General features: G+C 48.1%; 2 protein-coding genes across 4 annotated transcripts; both read left to right on the top strand.

Annotated features, from left to right (window-relative positions):
* The first annotated feature begins 5,122 nt into the window (after positions 1-5,122).
* On the top strand, positions 5,123-8,179 carry LOC120655695 (UDP-N-acetylglucosamine transferase subunit ALG13 homolog). Of its 2 annotated transcripts, none has more exons than XM_039933642.1 (4): positions 5,123-5,348; positions 6,455-6,612; positions 7,100-7,196; positions 7,700-8,179. In XM_039933642.1, the coding sequence occupies exons 2-4, from the start codon at positions 6,514-6,516 to the stop codon at positions 7,954-7,956; spliced, it is 453 nt and encodes a 150-aa protein (XP_039789576.1). In that variant the 5' UTR covers positions 5,123-5,348; positions 6,455-6,513; the 3' UTR covers positions 7,957-8,179. The 2 variants fall into 2 exon arrangements, with proteins under 2 accessions (XP_039789576.1, XP_039789575.1); XM_039933641.1 differs by having other exon boundaries at positions 5,124-5,348; positions 6,448-6,612.
* A 184-nt stretch (positions 8,180-8,363) lies between these two features.
* LOC120655694 lies at positions 8,364-14,067 on the top strand. 2 transcript variants are annotated; one of them, XM_039933639.1, is made up of 7 exons: positions 8,364-10,072; positions 10,185-10,335; positions 10,692-10,952; positions 11,813-11,894; positions 12,561-12,754; positions 13,102-13,260; positions 13,740-14,067. In XM_039933639.1, the coding sequence occupies exons 1-7, from the start codon at positions 9,843-9,845 to the stop codon at positions 13,890-13,892; spliced, it is 1,230 nt and encodes a 409-aa protein (XP_039789573.1). In that variant the 5' UTR covers positions 8,364-9,842; the 3' UTR covers positions 13,893-14,067. The 2 variants fall into 2 exon arrangements, with proteins under 2 accessions (XP_039789573.1, XP_039789574.1); XM_039933640.1 differs by lacking the exon at positions 13,740-14,067 and adding an exon at positions 13,449-13,718 and having other exon boundaries at positions 13,102-13,317.
* The last annotated feature ends 5,994 nt before the right edge of the window (positions 14,068-20,061 follow it).

Consider the following 20,061-nt stretch of genomic DNA (forward strand, 5'->3'; position numbering starts at 1 on the left):
ATCGCTGGCGGTCTTCTACGACGGTCGGCGGGCCGGGAAGATGGGCGGGGAAGGCCGGCGGTGTAGTAGAGAAGCACCACGCACGAGCAATCGACGCGGGATGGTGGGAACCCGACGGATTTTTGGCTGGCGGCGTGACAGCCCAAAAACAGGGGCGACACGGAGTTCCTCTGCTCTGTGAACGACGGCGGCGGCTTGCTGGCGCGGAGCCGCTCTGACGGCAGTAAGGCGCGCGCAGGGGCGGTGAGGCGAGCGTGGTGTAGGTGCGAGGGCGCTGGGCGCGGCACGCAGGCGAGCGTGGCGCGGGTGTGGCGAACGCGCGGCCGCTGTGCATGGCAAGTGTGTCCATCACCTTGCCCACCTAGCCGGCCGCGGCGGGGAGGGGGAGCGCGCCTGGCCGCGCGGGTCTCATGGGCGGCTGCGACGGGGAGGAGTGGTGCCGTCGGCTGCCGACTGTGCGGGCCTCCTGGGCGGCCACGGTGGGGATGTGCGGGGCAGGGACAGGCGGGGAGGCCAGCGCCGGATGGTAGCCTGGTAGAGAGGCAGCTGGGGACTTTTTTTTGGAACGAGGCAGCCGGGGACTTGGCCGCGGCCTCCTCTGTGTCTTCACGTGTGGGCAGAAGGGCATATTGGTCATTTCGCGATGCGGGGCCCACGAGTCTAACGGTGGAATATAACAGAAGCGAGCGGAGTGTCAAATAGGCAACAAAATTTTCAGTTGGAGATGTATAGGGAAGTTCTGAAATTTCGATGTCAAATGAGCAAATCTCATCTTTTCTAGTGTCAAATAGGCAATTTTCTCAGCTAGTTATTATCGGTTCCTACAGCTTGGACATATGCATGCGTGAGCATCACTATCAGAATGGGTTAGAAGCTTGCACATGAATGTATGCCCGAGCAATACGGCTCCACGGACCTATTCTCCTTGTGTTAAAACAGTCTATAAACACGAGCGGGCGGATACAATATATTATTTTAGAGCATCTCCAAAAACTCAGGTAAATTTCATTCTCTACATTCTTATTTAGCTATCCATTTAACTAAAATTTATTCTTTATATTTGATTACACTCCAACAGACTAGTTAAATATCACTATTCATATCCCACTCTCCTCTCATCTCTCATCTCTTGAGCTCACTGACGTGTAGGCCCAACAACCTCATCCAATCACCAGCCCCCTCCTCTCATCCATGGCGGCAGCACAACAGCACCCCGACATGGCGGCAGCAATGTTGAGTCGCAAGTACTCCTTGCTGCTAGCCTGCTACCCAGTCCAGTGCTAGTTGAATTGAAGCTCGTTGTCGTTGTCCAATCAGGTGGCCCACCGCTCATGGTCTTCCCCCGCCCGGCAAGATGCAGCTCGACAGCGACCCTCGGCCTCAGCGTGCCCCAGCGCCCGTCGCCATGCGCGCCCGATAGCGGGGCACCAGACCTCCTCCTCCACTCCCCTTGGCGCAGAGCGGCCATCTGGGCGAGCCCGAGCGCCCGTCGCCATGCGCGCCCGATGGCGGACCTCCCCGGCGGCCGGCGCGGCTCGGCGGAGTCCTCCACCTCACCTCGGCGCAGCGCGACCGAACGAGCGGCTCTTTTACATTTTTACCATTATAATTAATTGTGCTTATTAAATCATCACTTTTAAACTAACACCTATATCTATACCAACTAAGAAAAATTTAACTTACAATTTTATCACATTTGTGCATGTGGCAAACCACGCAGACATGACGTCAAATCAGCCGGGAGTGTGAAATGTACTCCCTATTCCTGATCTCCTCTATCTCTCTCTCTATCTCTCTCCTACAGCCGGGTCCCAAGATTCTCTCACTGCCAGGTAGGCCCCCTTGTCAACTTCATCTCCTAACCTCTAGCACTGTCCCGTCGCCCAGCTCCTTTCCTCCCTCCCAACCGCAGGGAGCACGCGCCCGCGCTCCTCCCCTCCCTCCCAGGCGCGCAGCCGCCGGGAGTCCGCGCTCGCGCCGCTCCCCTCCCTTCCAGGAGCATGGCTGAAGCCCAGCTCCTTCCCTCCATCCCAAGCGTGTGGCCATTGGGAGGCCCGCTCCTGCGTGGCTTGCACGCGCGCGGCTGCCGGGTGAGGAGGGTGCCCGCGCGGCTTGGCACGCAGGACGAGGCGGCCGGCGCGGTGTTGCTGCAAGCGAGCTCGGCCGGAGCAGCCACCCCGATAGGAAGTCCGGCCGTTGTCGACGCCCCACATCCGGCCACTTCCCCGCCGATCCAAGCCCTCGATAAGGTCACTTGCAAACTCCTCTTACTCCCCAGCTCCTCCGCGAGTCCATCCCGCGCCACCGGCGCTGGAAACGGCAGCACGCCGCCATGTCTGGGCTGCCCGCGCACCGGCGAGTTGTTCCGGCCTGCTGCGCCTGCGCCAGCGGGCGCCCTAGGTGCGCCGCACCTTGGGGAGCCTGAACCTGGTAGTTTCCCCACCGGGAGTTCGCCGTCGACGAGCTTGCCGCCGGAATCGGCCGACTTCCTGTCCGTTGCTGCTGGTGTGTCGATGTGTCGAGAGGTTGAAGAAGGAGGGGGCAACAATGACATTTCACCTAGGCCTGCTGACTGGACGCCCACGTCTCATGCCTGCGTGGCTTGCCACATGCGCAAATATGGTAAAATTGTAAGTTAAACTTCTCTCAATTGGTATAGATGTAGATGCCATTATAAAAGTGATAATATAATTAGTGCAATTCGTTATAATGGTAAAAATATAAAAGACCCGCAAGCGGGAGGGTAGGAGCGGATGGCGACCGGATTTGCTCGGGGGAAAAAACTAGCGGAAAACCGGGGATGTCGAGCCGGATGCATTAGCAAGGCATATGGAGAATCTCTTGGATGTAGTTTTTTTACTACTTTTGTTTATTTTTACCTAACTAAATAGATTTAGCTAAGCTGTTGGAGATGCTCTTAGGTTAATTTGCTTTTCGGATCTGCTCACGAATCCTTCGCGATGGAATAAAGCTTTGTAGCACAAGCGATTTCGGGGGTGTTTAGATCCAAAAAAATTTCTACAATACTTATCACATCAAATATTCAGACACATACATAAAGTATTAAATGCACTTAAAAATAATTAATTACGCAGTTTAACTGATTAGAACGAGATGAATTGTTTAAACCTAATTAATCTATGATTTAGCATTAATTACAAATAACAACGAAATGTGCTACGGTCCCCAAACTCAAACTTTTTCATCAACTAAACACCTTCCCCGGTATGCATGGCCCATTAGATCTACTATCCGCAAGTATGCACAAAAATTATATGGCTGTTTAGGCTACCCGCACTGGCCTCCGGTACCCCGCCCTGCAGTATGCCTTTGGCGTAAAAACTACTGCAGCGGGGTACTGGGAGGGGCACGCTAAGCTAGAGGAGACGTCCGCTTTTGCTATTCCTAGAGAAGGTCGAGGATGCCGCTACCGGCGGACGTGGCGTGGGTCCGCGCGCTCCACCCCGCCGTTCGCGCCTTTTGGTTGCTGCTGCCACCGTCGGCTCCCTGCGCCGCTGCCGCGATAGAGCAAGGCAGCTCGAGCAGAGGAGATGGGGGGGGGGGGGGGGGGGGGGGGGTTGACGCCGCAGTGCACCAGGGCGCGGCGAGCATGGATGGCAGGGGTGCCGCCGCCCGCTAGGTCGCAGCTCTCCCGCGCCGTGATTTCCGTTCATGCCCGACCTCCCCTGCGCCGAGAGGGGCCCCTGCTGGGCGCGCCGGAGCTGAGCCGAGCCCGCCGCCCGCGGAGATGGAGGGAGCTTGGCGCTCGCGGAGGAGGGAGGAGGGAGCAGGCGCCGCGGAGGGAGGACCCGGCCGCCGAGCTTGCCGCGTCGTGGCAGCCAGCCGAGCTCCGCCCGCCGCGCCGCGCCCGCCGGGAGCCGCGCGGGCCTCCGCCTCGAGCTCGGCTGTCGCGCCGCTGCCTCTGCCCGCCTACCCGCTCGCCGCCGCCGGGGTCCTCCACCTCGAGCTCGGCCGTCGCACCGCCCTGTCGCTGGGAGCCGCGCCACCGGGAGCCGCGCGGGCCTCCAGCTCGGCCGCGGGCTCCGCCTCGAGCTCGGCCGCCGCGCCATCGCTCGGGCCCTCGCCCGCATCTCTGCCCGCCGCGGCCCGCCTCGCGAGGGAGGAGGACAGCCTCGCCGTGCGCCGCCTTGGCCAGGCCTCCGCCACGTCGCGCATCTCCGCAGCCCGTCTCGCCACGCGCCGCTCGCGGGTGAGCTCGCCTCGCCCCGCGCCGCTCGCGGATGAGCTCGGCCGCCGCCGGGAGGAACGAGGAGGGGGAAGGAGGCGCCTGCTTCGCCGTGCCGCGCGGCCCCCAACCCCGGCCGCCACGAGCGCGCAGGAGGGCCGCGGATCCGGCCGCCGCCTCCTCCTAGTGGTGGAGAGGTCCAAGGGCCGGCGCCGAGCGCGGCGGTCGCCAGCTCCTAGGGCGGCGGGGGCGAGCGCGAGGAGGCAGGGAGCGCGCAGAGGCTGGCCGCCGGCGAGGTCGGGAAGGCCGGCTCCGGTGGGGGTGAGATGGGCGGAGGGAGCAGCAGGAGAGAGGGAGAAAAGAGAGATTGGGGGAGGGAGGTCGGCCGGAGAAGAAAGAGGGAGGGAGTGAGGAAAAAAAAAGAGAAAAAAACTGACGTGTAGGTCCTATTTTTGGCAGTTGGTGTAGAGTAGATATTTAGAGGATAGATGAGTACTGAGAAATTGGAGAAAGAAGAGAGAATCTTGATGACTAGGATGTAATATTTCTTATAGAGTATGAATTTAGAGTATCACGAGTGCAGATAGTTTTAGTTTACAAAATTTTTTCATGCGCTATAGTAATTTCGAACATTTGACCATTAATTATAAGTATTAAATGTAGATAACTGACAAAACTCGTTCCATAACTCCGGGTAAAATCGCAACACGAATCTAATGAACCTAATTATACAATGATTAAACAATATTGTGCTACATTAAACAAACTTTAATAATGGATTAATTAGATAATAGATCCATCTCCGATTTCTCGTCCATGTAATTAGTTATATAATTAGTCTATGTTTCATATTTCTAATTTGTGTTGCAAACATTGCCAAAAAATTTTATCCAAAAATCTTTGCTAACTAAACGGCCCTAAATCCACCTCGGTTCTGAATGCGATCGAATTCCAGCTGGGGTGGCAGGCTTGCTGGAGCTCGGCTCCGGACGGCCGGTCCGCAGCTCCCCTCACGGCTCAGGGTCTTTCCCCCTTTCGGCCTTTCCCTTCTCTCCGACTCTCTCCTCCGTCCTCCATCCCTTGCGGCGCTGACTGGGGGCGAGCGGCGGCGCCATTCGTCACGTCCTGGCCCAGCCCTTCGCCAGCGACGAGCATCCACCAGGTATGCCCGCCCCTTCTCTTACCTTCACATCGGCGAGACGGAGCACCCCAAACCCTAACAAAACTATTTGTATTCGGATCTGATCCAGTTACACCTACTAACCTCGATTTCGTTTGCAAAAATTATCGGGTGCACATGTGTACACCCATGTCCTATGCGGGGTCTGCCTGTCAACTTATTACGTGGTACCGTAGCAAAATCTGATGCATCGGGTCGACTAGGATCAGACCGCGCACAAGATCTCAGGTCACTGCAAGTCCTGGTGGTATCCGTGCTGCGCTATTTCACAGGAATTACTAGTTTACATATCAAAATGATTAGGGAGTAGTAGGCTCTGTTAGCACTTAGCAGGACTGCCACCTACAAATTCTGATGTGCAGTTTTCACATACCCGAGCAAAGGCAGATGTGCAGTTTTCACATACCCGAGCAAAGACAGATGTGCCTGCTAACCAGTTTTATCAAATGGCCTTATATGCTTAAATTTAGTACTTAGCTACGGTATCTTTTTTTCGCGACCGTGCCACGTATTTCAGTAAGAGAACATTCAGTACAAGCTAAGGAAAAGAGATCCAGAGCTCGTAGCTACGGTATCTTTGCAGTCATTGATAGATGTCTTCAATGGAAGGAAATCTGGTGCAAAGCAATCCCTTTAAATCCCCAAAACTTGGACAATAGTGGACAAGACTGGACAAAAAAATTGAATTAGCATTGTAGTTTCTTAGAAAATTACAGGCTGTTGGAGCCCACACCTCTGCACCCCAAACTGGTGCCTAACAACTATTCATGTAGGTGTTTATGTAGTTCTTATGGTTATGAGGTGTATTTAAATCTCTGATTCAAAGTTTAAATAGGCCAGCTCACATATGTTTTGATCCTCACTGAGGAACTGGCTTTAGCTGGTTTGCTGCATTAAGATTTGCTGCAATGGCCCTAACTACCAGAAAACACTATTAGTGAGAACAAACAGCTTGGTTTGTTTTTATATCCCTTTTATCTTTTTTTCTATAGTTTAACTAATTTCCTATTTTCTTTACATGATGTTTTCCAGCATAAAAAAAAAAATACTCATACACAGCTTACTGCTTGTTTTGGGATAGATGGCAGATAGAGAGCAACGAACAGTGTTTGTCACTGTGGGGACCACATGTTTTGATTCTCTTGTCATGGCAGTAGATTCTCCAGAAGTGAAAAAAGCTTTGTTGAAAAAAGGTTATACCGATCTTCTTATTCAAATGGGTCGGGGGAGATATGTTCCATCTAAGGTTGGTTGTCTTGTACTTCTGTAGTAAATTTTCAAAATATAATTCCTCTCTAGTGTGCATGCATGACGATTTCTACTCATTAGTAATTGTGATAATATATTACATTACATAACTGATGATTTATTAAGTTACACTAAGTGAAAAGGTGAACCAGAAACGCCCCACAAGTTACAGGATGAACTTAATTTAGTGCAAATTGATCTCATGTGAAGTGTTTGATGCAAATAATGTATCTGATGTTTTGACAGATTGTTTTTAAATGAAATGTCTTCTAGAAAAAACAGTGCGCCTGTGTGAACTGACGTTTTCTAAATGGCAGTCAGCTTTACGTTTGAGAAAACAAACCTGTAGTTACTTCACTGTGTTGTTCATGATGTTGTTTCTTCATCATGCATCCAACTTGATTCAGTGGTTGCTAGTGTTGACCTAATTTTGGCTTTTCCTTTTTAAGATTCATTTTAACACAGCTTGCATTGTTTTAATACAGGTGTCAGGAGATGCAACCCTTCAAGTTGATCATTTCATGTTTTCACCAAGCATTGCTGACAATATGAGAACAGCTTCCCTAATTATCAGCCATGCAGGTAATATAGTGTTTCCTTATGGTGAAAAATGCAAAGATAATGGAATATTTTTCATGGCGTGGGTTCCAGAGAGGCAGCGCGGGTTGAGGTGGAGGACCAAGGCTGCGTAGGTGATAGCCGTGATCGGTAGTAGGGCGAGGCTGTTCACCTCGTCGCCCAGGAGCAATGGTGGCACACACACACACAGGAGAGAGAGAGAGAGAGAGAGAGAGAGAGAGAGAGAGAGAGAGAGAGAGAGAGAGAGAGAGAGAGAGCTTGTCGTTGAATAATTTGTGCTAGTACTCTGCAGCAATGTGCAGCAAGTTCCTGGTAGCCAGTGTTCGATGCTAAAAGAATCAACATAGCTACCCTCCTGCAACTTGAATGCTTCTGCATCATTGAATTTCTTGAGCAAGGAGGTTCTCACAAGCCAAATCTTATGAATTACTGACTGATTTTGCATGTTGGATTATCTTGTTTGTATGTTATTTATTGCTTAGTCTCTGAAGATTTGGCACTGGCAGGTTCAGGAAGCATATTTGAGACGCTACGACTTGGCAAACCACTAATCGTTGTTGTAAATAAAGATTTGATGGACAATCACCAGAGTGAGCTAGCAGAAGAGTTGGCTGAAAGGAAGCACCTCTTCTGTGCACACCCACAAACACTGGGAGAGACCATCCGAGCAATGGACCTAGGGGCCCTCGTTCCTTATGTACCAGGTGATGCCAAACCAGTTGTCACCCTGATCAACAAATTTCTTGGATTTCCAGTTGACTGACAAGAGAAGATAGGCAGTAAGCCATTAACCCCCCCCCCCCCCCCCCCCCCCCCCCCTATCTTATCTGTTCGAACAAAATGGATTGACTGATTGGCTCACATGGTGAGCTGATGATTTCATATTGTTGTACAGTAATAGCAAGGTGATCTTTCTTGTCATTGGGCATAATTAGGGACACGAGGTTTATTGTCACGTAATTTTGTTTTTATACTGATTAACTGCACTGATTCAGTTCTCTCAATCCATGTCAGCATTAAGCATTCCTGTGGTGCTAAAAAGCAAAAATTTTCTTGCTTGCGAAGTCCAGTAAGAATTGAAAATAATTATATTCTTATGCGAACAATGGGTAAAAGTTGTGCTGTTTGGCGATGGGATATAGATTCTCAGCGAGAACATTCGGAATTTCTGCTGTCCAGCGAAAGCATTATGTTTTCCAATGCTGGACTATTTAAACTTAAGTGCACCTCGTCTCGTTTTGAGTGGAGTGAGTGAACTCTTCTGTATGCAGAAATCTGAAGTGGACTCCGGATTATAGTTGGTTTTTAGATCAGTGCAACAGTGGCTGAGAACTTGTGCTATTCAGTAGAGTATCAGGAATCTCCTTTGTTACTCCCAGTGTTTGTTAGCTGCCCAACCCTTCCATGGAAGGAAGAAACAGATACAGAACTGAAGTCAGCAACTATTCATGTCACAATGGTAACATTGACTTGGAAAAAATCTATTTTACAGTTTAGAACTGTAGTTGAAGTCTGATTTTCAGCTCTATTCTACATCTTTGAATTATTCAGACCAGACTAATTACTTTTTGTAAAAAATACCACACGTGTTTTGCCTTATCCTCATATTCATAAAATATCAATCAATTGTTGTTAAAATTTTGGTTCTATTGTAATTTTGGGAAGTAAGAAATGATTTGGAAGAGCAAAATTACAGGTTGAATCACATAGTAACCCTTTCGTCACTATACCTTCTCTGTTTTCCTTATCATTTATCATCTGTTTTCATTCTTCACAGTTTCAATGAGCAAAGGTTTCGGTGGTAAATTTGCTCTAAATGTGTTTTTCTTGCTCTAAATGAGCATTGGAGGTGTGGACATTTGTGAACACGGACGCTCTGGAACTGAATATTCAGTCCTCTCTCCACCACAACAAAATTTCACTTAATGTTTCGGTCACTTTCACTCACACCAAAATTAATCTGGGCCATTACACTAGAATTCAAAATGCGGATTCCTTGGTTGGATAAACAATTAATGCTGAAAGTGTTGGAGGGGGGGGCTCGCTTCCAAAGTATTTTTTCAGTTTATTTTTACTATTTTTAATTAGATATGATATCATTTAGAAGTGAGCAAAAACACTCGCCTCACAAAAAGTGACGCATCGTCGTTTTCTTTCGTTTGTTCCAATCTGTAGATTCATCTATCACAGGTTTCTTGGGTTCGAGCATCCCCTGCATTACAAGTCTGAACTCTGAACATGCGTGAAACAGACGTTTCGGAAATGAACTGAATCGACAGCCGTTCCTCCACCGCAACGGAATTTCTCGACGTCCACTCCTCGTGCCAAATTGAATCTGGCCCATCACACGGAACCCTAGAACAACCGTGAAATAAACCATCGCTGCCCCTTGGAAAGTTGGGGACATTAATCTCAAAAAAAAAATTAGGAACATTATCACGCCGCGGGTGCCCCCACCTCTCCATTTCTTTTCCTAATTTTCGCCGATCTCTCTCTGAGTTTCTCCCCCACCTTTTTCTGGGTTTCTCCTCCCCCATCACGGAAGGCACAAAGCCACAACGAACCCGGGCGGGTGAGCGGCCCTTGGAGAGGGAGCGAGCGCTGCGCAGCTAGACACGGACCGGGTCGCCGGTGGCAACGAGAGGCGCCATGGCGCCGCCGCCGCCGCTGCTCGGAGGCGCCGACCTCTGGCGGCCCGCCACCGCCGCCCGCTGGGGCTGGTGGGCCACGGCCGCCGCGCTTCTCGTCGTCATCTTGTCCCATCTCACCGTCCTCCTCATCCGCCGCCGCCTCCGCCTCCGCCGCCGCAGCGGAGTCGATCGAATCGCCCCCACCGAGGCCGCCCCCGCGCCCGCCCCCGCCTCCGCCTCCGCCTCAGGGTTGGTCATTTTTTGTGATCGAAAGATGCGTGCGAACTCTGCTCTGATCGGTCATCGGTGGTGGGGGCTGGCTCGGCTGATTGTGTCCTGTTTACCCCTTGGGTGATGGTAGGCTGGAGGGGCTCGTGACGGAGGAGGATCTGAGGCAGCTTGTGGGAAGCCTCGGCGTGGGCGCGCGCGAGCCGGAGGCGGAGGGCTGGGAGCATGTCATCTCCAAGCGGAACGACGACGTCTCCTACAGAGCCTGGTGCGACAAGCCCACGGTATTGCTAGCGCATCTCCCTCTCGCCTTCCTGTGACAACTCATACACTGGAATGGAATTGTTTTCGCTTGTGAAGTGAGGCGTGAAAATTGCCCTTTAGGATGTTTATTCTTGGTAACTACTGAGAATTCAAAATGTTTCATAGGCAATCACGAATCATGTTTAGCCTGCTTCAATTTTCGTGGCGTCTTAATTTGTTTCTGGATTCTATTATAAGATGATTGATGTTGTTGTGCTCTTACAATATTTCTATTTGCCTTGTTTCTATCATTTTGCCACTATAAATTCCGGTGGCAAATATTTCATGCAGATGTGCATAATGTGTTTCATTTCTGATGATACAATTGTTCTTGCAGGCTGGTCCTCCTAAATATCTAAGTATTACAACATATGAGAGATGCTCAACAGAGCAGTTGAGGGACTTCTACATGGATAATGAATACAGAATGGAGTGGGATAACACTGTCACAAAGCATGAGCAGCTGCAGTATGATGAGAACAGTGGGGTGGAGGTAGGGAGAACTATTAAGAAGTTTCCACTTCTGACACAAAGGGAGTACATATTAGCATGGCGAGTCTGGGAAGCAAATGACAAATCTTTCTATTGTTTTATCAAGGTTAGTCACTTAGCCTCCACCCCTCCTTCCTGCATTTAACTTCAGATGCATTAGTGTTTGAGCTGATATAGAACGAAATTGATGAATCCATATCTGTTGTATTGGAATGCGATCTCGAACATCCATAGCTTAACTGGAATTCCAGTGACAACTGATTTACATCCTATGCTTAAAAAGTTTCAACCAATGCACGTCCTATATTTTCTTGATCGAGCTTTTTTTCCTTCATTAGGAACATGACATAACTAGAAATGAGCTAAGTTGGCAATATGGCATGCTTCTTTCATGCTTGACAGCTTGAGTGACCCTATATGTGTTGTACCTGGCATTGCTGCAGGGGAGGAGCCAGAAATGCCTTCTACCTGAGGCTGACCAGTGGATTAAGTACTGAGCTAATTGAAATTGAACTAAAGGATACTGTTTTTAGACCTAAATATTCTCTTTCAATAAACCTATTTCAAAAATTAAAATTTTCTCTTTTGCGATATTCCTATTTGAGTTGCCGTCTTGGGAATGCCATGGACAGCCGTTTCAGTTCATGTGAAAGTAACTCACTCCAAAAAAAAAGGTTGGTGCATGTATATGATGACATCGAGACTGAAGAGTCGTGATTAATTAGATGATAAGCAAGGTCCTTGTCCTTGATCATTTGTGCCAAGGTGAAATAAGTATTAAAAGAGAATGGAGGGAGTACATGTAACGAGTTAGACTAGGCCCGTGCTGCAGCATGCCCAGCACGGGCCCTGGCTCCACCCCTGCATTGCTGACAGCTGGATTTCTTTGCACTCTCTACTAACTTGGTGTCTTTTCTTGACAAAGTTCCCTGAGATCTAAGATGTGTAAACTGTTAATCCTGACAGGAATGTGAACATCCTCTTGCGGCACGACAGAAAAAGTTCGTTAGAGTGCGTCTTCTAAGATCAGGATGGTGTATTAGGAAAAGTAAGTGATGTTTGATTTTCTGTAAGCACATCTTTATTTAACTAATCCTGTTTTTGTTTCATCATGGGAGTCTGGGAGATGAATCCTTTTTAAGGAAAGGCAGAAAATTCCATGCAGACTCACTTATCATGTACTAATTGCTAGCCATCACATGATTTGTGTTATGAATAAAAAATACTAGTCTCTTCCGTTTCCCCAGTTCTTTTTAATTAACTTCGAGATTATGTGCAGTTAGTATGCTTTCTCGCACAAGCCTTTAGTAAGTGTAGTGTAAGTCACGGTGGCCTTCACTGAAATTAAGTTTTGTACTGAGTACATGCTGGTTGCAGGTTCTAGTCTAGCTGAAATTTAGAAGAAAAATTGTGTTGAAGATCTTTTTCCCTTAATTTGGAAGAAGAGTTAGATATTGCAGTCAAACTTGATGAGACATTCTCTTTTTTATTTGTTGTCAGAGTACATTGTTCCCGATCCATTTCAGTTACTGTGATGTATTGTACTATTGTTATATCTTGTGCCACTTTGTAGAACATTGAAACATGGAACCAAATGGAAGGGCACTCCAGTTTTGCTTTACTTTATTGGATGAAATATAATCATAACAGAGTAAGAAGGATTAAATCATCGGGACACATATGTTGATATTTTCTTTTCTATTTTATATTACAGTCCCTGGCAGGGATGCATGCCAAATCACAGTGCTGCATCATGAGGATAATGGAATGAACATAGAGATGGCAAAGCTAGCCTTTTCCAAGGGCATCTGGAGCTACATATGTAAAATGAACAATGCTCTACGTCGGTATCCTCAGCATCGCAGTCTGTCGGTATCAATCCAGACCATGCAAAAACTTATTAAGAAGGTGAGCCCTCTTCATTAGTTTTCAGTTTAGTTTATCAAAATTTGTAGTTTTTAATGCTTTCTTATGATACAACGAAGGCCACTCGTGTTAGCCTTCTAACGAAGCCTGTTATGGAATGTAGTTTCTGTTTCTGGAGTATGTCTGTGATCAAAAAATAATTGAACTACAGTATTGGTGCAGGAAATGCTAATGTTTTTTGATATTTGAATATTTTTTGTATTGCTTAATGCTTGAGAGCCTAGGTAAATGTTTGAATTAAGCAACCACATAATTTGAATAGACTATTCTTATTTTGCATGATTGGAATTGTTCATGCTCTAACAAAGCTAAGCTTCTTTGCTTATCAGTTTCCCCAGGACTTGGAGACTGCCATGGATGCAAGTCTTCCAGCTTCACAGCCTACAGCAGGAACGGCTGTTCCTTCAACCCAGAATGCCAGGACATCACCATGCAAGCTACCAGGCAAGAAGTCTTCTCGGCAAATGATCGCAAGTGGACTTCTGCTGGTTGCCATGTTTTCAAGTCGTCCGATTAATCGCGATTAATCGCGATTAATCGCCCAGGTCGGTTCTCCAAGTCCGACCAGCACCACCGACCCGACCAGAGCGACCAGAAACCTGGTCGTCCGATTAGTCGTCCACTAATCGCGATTAGTCGGTCGACCAGGGCATTTCTCGACCAGGGCAGGATTCAGCAGCAGGGATTCAGCAAGAAGAATATGGAGTTTTGGACAAGAAGCTGGAGTTCTGGAGAGCAAATATCAAAAGTAAGTCACCAAAACCTGCAGAATTGCTTGCTGTATACTATATTGTATATATATAATTATATATACACTATATAGTATATACTGAACATGTAGACATATGGACGATTAGGGAACGACCAGGCTCGACCAGGTCGACCTGGTCGTCGACTAATCGCGATTAATCGCATGGTCGGTCCCTAGGCGACCAGGACCGACCAGCCGATTTGAAAACATTGGCTGGTTGGAAGCATTGTTTGCCTATCTCGGGGCCGGTCCAACCTTGGTGCTCAGCTCGCGATGGCATTCTTCCTGAAGAAGGCCTTCAAGCAAGAGAGAGAATCAGGTTCATCGACATCAAGGGGGAAAAGAGATGTCACTAGATCCAGGCGGTAGCAGCAGTATAGGCTAGTATTAACTTTGTTCAAATTAGAAAAAAAATGACTACACTCTGTTTGAATGGATACTGATTGTAAAGAGTTCTTCCAGCACGAATTATGTAAATAATCGTTTTGAAATAACTACATACATGCACACAGTAAATTTTGCTGTTTCATCGAGTTGACTTAAATATGTTTTCCTGAAGTATGTATCGTTTCAGCCTTTAATTTCAAACCACTGAATTCCGTGCTATGATGTGTACGTAGTCAAATCCACCAATTTATCAGAGAGCAAAGTATTTAAATACTTTAAAATATGGACAGTGAAAAAACATCAAGAGATCAAGCTATCAACCGAAACAGACTCAAAAATCAAAAGTACCAGTCTCAATATTCAGGAGGAATTGATTCTCAAAGTTTAAGCAAATACCTCATTGCAGGACCTTAGGCCACCTCAAAGTGTAGTCTTCCATGTGGCTATATTGCTGCTGTCAATCGCAACTTATGTATGGCTGTATGTATGTACACCTTCATTGTGTGAAACTTCTTCGAGGGATTGGCCAACAAACCTTGAGAAAAACAAATTTAAGAGAGATGGTTCACTGACATGGTTTGGCGATAAGACAAATGACATACTTACTCTTATAAATAGTTTACGGCACAGCTCTAGTAGCTTTACAGATTGCTATAGTACGTAATGTGCGGTTGAAATCAGTGTACAGTTGAAAACATTTTCGTCTTTTACCCTGGTGCATTGGCACCATTCAAGATGAACATGGTGTCAAGGGTCTACACTATGGGCATTGCGCCGAGATCGAAAGGAAGAACAAAATATGATGCCGCGCCTGTCACGCCAGACAGGTTAATAAGGGCGTCGTACATGTTGATAATTAGGAACAAGCCTCCCGTGACTGACACCTTTTTTTAGAACAAAACAGAGCACCCGCCACTGACACCTGAGCCCCTCCGATCAAGAGGTGACCATGTGGACAGAGTTCCCAAACAAATTGCTAAATCGGGCCCTGCTTCGGGGTCGGCCCGCGCAAGGGGCAGCTCATGGGCCGCAGAGCTGTCCAACCCCAAGGAAGGATGACGGGGTCGGAGCTTTGGGCCCACCAGGAACATGCATCATTTATCGAGTCAGGTCGAATAAAAAAATTGATATTTTTCGGCTTGTATTTGGTCTGACTTGACCATCAGGCTAGATTTTTTGGTTTGAGCCTGACCCGAATACAATTTTTGTGTATAAAATTCAGGTCGGATTGAGTTTCGCATCAAAAAATTCGGTCCATGCTCGATCCGGTTTTTGTCGGGTCAAAAATTTGGGCCTAAGTCCAGCCCACGTATTAATAGGCTCAGGTTGGATCGGGTAGATCGTGATCACGTATACGCTAGGATAAAGTTAAGCCTCCTCATAGTGCAAAATCAGCTAGCTTGTAAGATTAAAGTATAATATTTTGTCTAGTCGGAAGAGATAGAAAGAAGAGTTATCTCTTGATCAAAGAGAGTCTTGTACACGTACTCCAAAACTGCGTGGCACTACTACGTGGATCTGTCTCTATTTTAATCTATGTACTAAGAGCATCTCCAGTAGTTTGGCAAATCGAGTTGTCATCTTTGATTTTTGTAAAAACATTAAAAATACTCCTCCAACAGTTTGGCAAAAGACTTGGCAATTTTTGGCAACTTGGGAAAAATCAGCCTCCAGCGCGTAAATATACGCGCGCGGTGTACGGTTGGCATCGTGGTTTCTAGTCAGGTGGGAGGGTGAAAAAAAATAAATAATAGATAAGGGTTCCTAATTTAAGTTTTCAAGATGTGGAAAGGCATAAATATAATTTTGTTTTTCTCTCAGGGTTCCTGATGTAAGTTAGATCTGGGTTTGGCAAGTGAATTATGCCAAACTGTTGGAGATAAGCTCTTTTTTTATTTGGCATATCTTTTTAGAAGTTGGCAAAACACAAGATATGCCAAGTAAAATATGGCAAACTGCTGGAGATGCTCTAAGAGTTAGATTGTTAAAATGTTATCTCTTACACTATTTTTTTTGTTGCGAACAAGTGATTAACTGGCCTTAGGCTGTCTACACTCGTCATCCTCTAAATTCATCATCTAAAAGGAATATTCTTGCCTAGTCATTGATATTCTCTTCTTTACATTCAGTTTCGCTGCACTCGTTCATCCTCTATATCTCTACTCTATACCAACTACCAGCAGATGGGACCCACACATCAGTTTTTTTCTTTTCTTTACTCCCCTGTCTCTCTCTATATCTCTCTCTCTTAGCCCCCTCCCTCCGGCGGCGATTGCTCTGCCCCGCCAACCGGATCGGCGCGCGGCGGGTGCCTCCTCACGACGGCGGAGGTGGCTTGCGCGAGCAGCCTCGAGCACCTCCCTCTCCCATGGTGGCCTCGAGCTCCACCGCCGCCTCGAGCACGCCGGCCTCGAGCTCCCGCGGCGAGGCTTGGATGGAGGTGCCGAGCTACGAGCCATGGCGGCAGTGCGGGCCCTTGTCCTTCCCCCTCCTCTCTCCCCCTACCTGGCCGGCGGGCATGGCAGCTGCCCGCACCTCCCTGCCGTGGAGGGAGGTCGCGATGCGCGGCCGGGCGGAGGTCGCGGTGTGCGCGCGGAAGCGCGGCGGCGAGCGGCCCGCGGGGCGAAGGAGGACCGCCGACGTCCCCACGCGCATCTCCGGCTGCCGCTCGCCCGCTCGTCCCTCTAGCCCCTCTCCCGGAGGCCGCGGCCGGCCTTCCACCTCCCCTGCGCGCGCGGTAGCTGGCCCGTGCCGTCCCCTTCGCCTGCCCTCGAGCAGAGGCATGGCGCCACAGAGGGCGGGGCGACGGAGGCTCGCGCGGGGCCATGGTGCGCCTCCCACCCCCTCCCTTGATCCGGCACAGCGGCGGCGCCCCTGCCTCCCTCCCCGGTCTCCTTCCCCTGGGCCGGACGGGGGCAGCAGGCAGTGGCCGTGGACAGCGGCCAACGGCAGCCTGGCTCGAAGCTCGGAGGTGTGGTGGTGGTGCGGGGGCAGCAGGGCTGTCGGCTCGATTCGGCGCGCGCGGGAGCAGGGCCGCCGGCTCGATTCGGCGGCGAGCGCGGCAGAGCCGCCTGCGGTGACGCCCAGCGGTGGAGGAGTTGACGCTGCTGCGCGCGGCACCCGGTGAGGCCTCCCTCTTCCCGGCCTCGTGCGGGAAGGCGGTGTCGTGCCCTCAATGGCGGCATCCATGGCGAGACAGAGGGGCTGCGCACGGCGTCCATGGTGGGGGCCGGCCTCCTCCCCTGCACACCCCCTCGTCCCTCCCCCTCCTCCAGATCCCGGCGGCGGTGGGCCGCGTCGACCTCTTCAGCATGCCATGGCGGGCCGCGTCGAGCTCCGCCGGCCGGATCCGCGCACGGTCACCATGGCGGAGCTCGTGGCGGTGGGCATGGCGGAGCGCGGCCCGGCGTGGCTTGCAGCGGCGGTGGTGGCCCGGCCAACAGCAGCGTGTCGGGCTCCCTCCCCTGTCGGCCTCCAGCGGCGGCGGTGGCGGCCCGAGCAGGAGGCGGCGGCGTCGAATCGACCGGGCGCAGGAGGCGGGGGAGCAACGGCCGGAGCCGAGCCCCACGCCACGTCGGGGCGTTGCGGACGGCCGCTACGTCCCCCTACATTTGGCATGCCAAGCTTGGTCCGCAAGGGTAGCATTTTGCATAGCGAGCGTCGCTGCAGCAAAAAAAAAAAGCGGTACATGCGTACGCTATAGCTTTTACCGTGCCTTTTACAGGCACCGGTGTGGACAGCCTTAGGCGTGTGTGAACGCGCCCAACTGCGGGGATGATTTTCAACCACCGTACCCTGACACATTCACGTGCCCCTGCTGACCTCAATGCTGCATACGGGGACGCGACTCGTCGAGAGTACGTATCTGGTGTTACCGCTCCTTTAGATGTTAGAAAAAAGTCTATATCACCCCTCACCTATGTGTGGTAGACTAAATAACCCCCCAACCTATGAAACGATCTATATCACCCCCTGAAGCAGTTTTGAAAAATCATAGTAAATCACAGAAAAATCATAAAATAAAAAATCAAATTGTGTTAGACTCCAAATGAATAGATCAACACGGTGAACATATAATATGTTATGCTTTATTATACTTTTTTATTGTAACTTTAGATCTATGCTTTTCTTCATAGCTATAAAAAATGTACTAAAGTATACCATATTATATGTTCACTGTGTACATCTACTCATTTGGAGTCCAATACAATTGGATTTTTATTTTATAATTTTTTTTGATTTACTATGATTTTTTCGAACTGCTTAATGGGATAATTTGACCTGTTTTGAAAAGTTTAGGGAGTGATATAGACCGTTTCATATGTTGGGGGTTATGTAGTCCACCCCATAGGTGAGGGGATGATATAGACTTTTTCCAAGATGTTACCATGTTACCAAATTTAATTATATCTAATTTATGCATTAAAAATTTATCCAAAAATATGAATGCATAGAGCACATAAACATCTACCATTATATAAAGTTTGAGATTGAATACAAGTTTCTCTTTTTTATTTCTTCTTGCACAATATTTTGTTCAACCTCAAACTTTGCATGATGATAGATACTTATGTACTCTATCCACTTATTTTTGGATAATTTTTTATGCATAATTTTTTATGTAATTAAATTTGGTAACACAGTAACACCGGCTACGTTCTAAATCTAACCTCGTACTATCGATATGGATAGAGGGTGGTAATGGATTTTAAACCTAAAAGATCTCTTCGCAATCTAACTTTATCTTTATATACTTTTAGTTTAAAATTATATAAAATTAGAGCCTAATTTTCTTATATCTAAACTAAATTTTAAAACTATTTACCGCACCTGTCACACACGTCATCCGTCCCCCCACGTGCTATCCCGCCATCATGGTCAAGACGAGTGCTTCATTCTGACAAAGCGTTAGACCAAAGTATTCCTTCCATCCCTAAAAGCATGCAATTCTCACTTTTTTTTAAAGTCAAATAATTTGAACTTTAACTAAAGTTATATAAAAAAATAAGAGTAAATTGCACCCATCATGCATCAACTTGTGTGGTTGTTTCACTTTAGTCCAACAAATTCAACAAATTATAAAACCCACAAACTGATGCATGAACTTATCAAAAATGTGCATCTACGGTCAAACATACACCAAACAATATATTTAGGTCACAAACTTTAATATGGAGAAGAAGGAGGACCATAATACAAATATGTGTTCCCATTCAATCGGCGGCCTTCGTACCAATCGGCGGTTGTTCCTATTTCTGCAGCAATAGGCGGTACTAATGAAACCACAGCGACGTGCACCAAGCAGCTTCCCTCTTGCATATGGTTAGTCCATCTTCTCCTGCTAAAGGTTCGTGGAAGCCAATCCTTGCACGATTTGTGGCCTCAACAATCGAGTAGCATATCGTAGATTAGACGTGTATGGTAGATCCGTAGATGCAACCTAGAAGCAGATGCAATGCATCCTTGGCGGCAACAAGCTAGCAAGTCAAATTAACTTTGCTCATTTAAATATCAATCACGTGGTTGATAGCTTGGGATACAATCATGCAAATCTCTTCAATTTGTTGAATGAGGTTAGTACCTTTTACTTGCACTAACTCATTTTTAATAGTGCAAAAAAATGCCAACTCAAGGCAGGCACTATGGCCATTACCAAAGTCTTTTTTTTTTTGTTGAACAATAAAGAGATGCAATGCCTCCTCCAAAACTGACCAGGAGGCAAACCAAGAAGAACAAGAGGGACTAGAGGTACCATAAGAGGACGTGTTCAAACAAGGGATGCAACACAGGAGGTAGGACACGTGGTAAGGCTAATAGGACAAGAGGACCTGGTCAGAAAGGGGCTAAGAGAGATGATGACAGTATAGGAGAACAAAATGCCGCAATAGATATCAAGGAGGTTAGCATTACATAAAATGCTCCAACTAACCTTAGTCATCAAGAATCTCTCCAATGTTTATCGTGTGATTGTTATGGACTATGCATGAATCTCTAGTACTGTCACTAGTGTTTTCTCACGTTTTTTTACTGAGGAATTAATATAGTTTGTTCTGACTACAATATTCTTGTTTGTTTGTTTTTCAACTTGTTGTGTATTTGCTTAATTATGTTACACATCAACAGTGGCCACAAAAGTAAACAGCAGATATAT

The sequence above is a fragment of the Panicum virgatum genome, chromosome 1N, assembly GCF_016808335.1.
Source record: "Panicum virgatum strain AP13 chromosome 1N, P.virgatum_v5, whole genome shotgun sequence".
Lineage (NCBI taxonomy): Eukaryota > Viridiplantae > Streptophyta > Magnoliopsida > Poales > Poaceae > Panicum > Panicum virgatum.

Bases quoted from the DNA above. Each gene is read 5' to 3' on its own strand.
- LOC120655695 (XM_039933641.1), top strand. From the start codon at position 6,448: ATGGCAGATAGAGAGCAACGAACAGTGTTTGTCACTGTGGGGACCACA. The intron at 6,613-7,099 runs GTTGGTTGTCTT...GTTTTAATACAG, and splicing joins GGAGATATGTTCCATCTAAG to GTGTCAGGAGATGCAACCCT. The intron at 7,197-7,699 runs GTAATATAGTGT...TGGCACTGGCAG, and splicing joins CCTAATTATCAGCCATGCAG to GTTCAGGAAGCATATTTGAG.
- LOC120655694 (XM_039933639.1), top strand. From the start codon at position 9,843: ATGGCGCCGCCGCCGCCGCTGCTCGGAGGCGCCGACCTCTGGCGGCCC. The intron at 10,953-11,812 runs GTTAGTCACTTA...TAATCCTGACAG, and splicing joins CTTTCTATTGTTTTATCAAG to GAATGTGAACATCCTCTTGC. The intron at 12,755-13,101 runs GTGAGCCCTCTT...TTTGCTTATCAG, and splicing joins TGCAAAAACTTATTAAGAAG to TTTCCCCAGGACTTGGAGAC.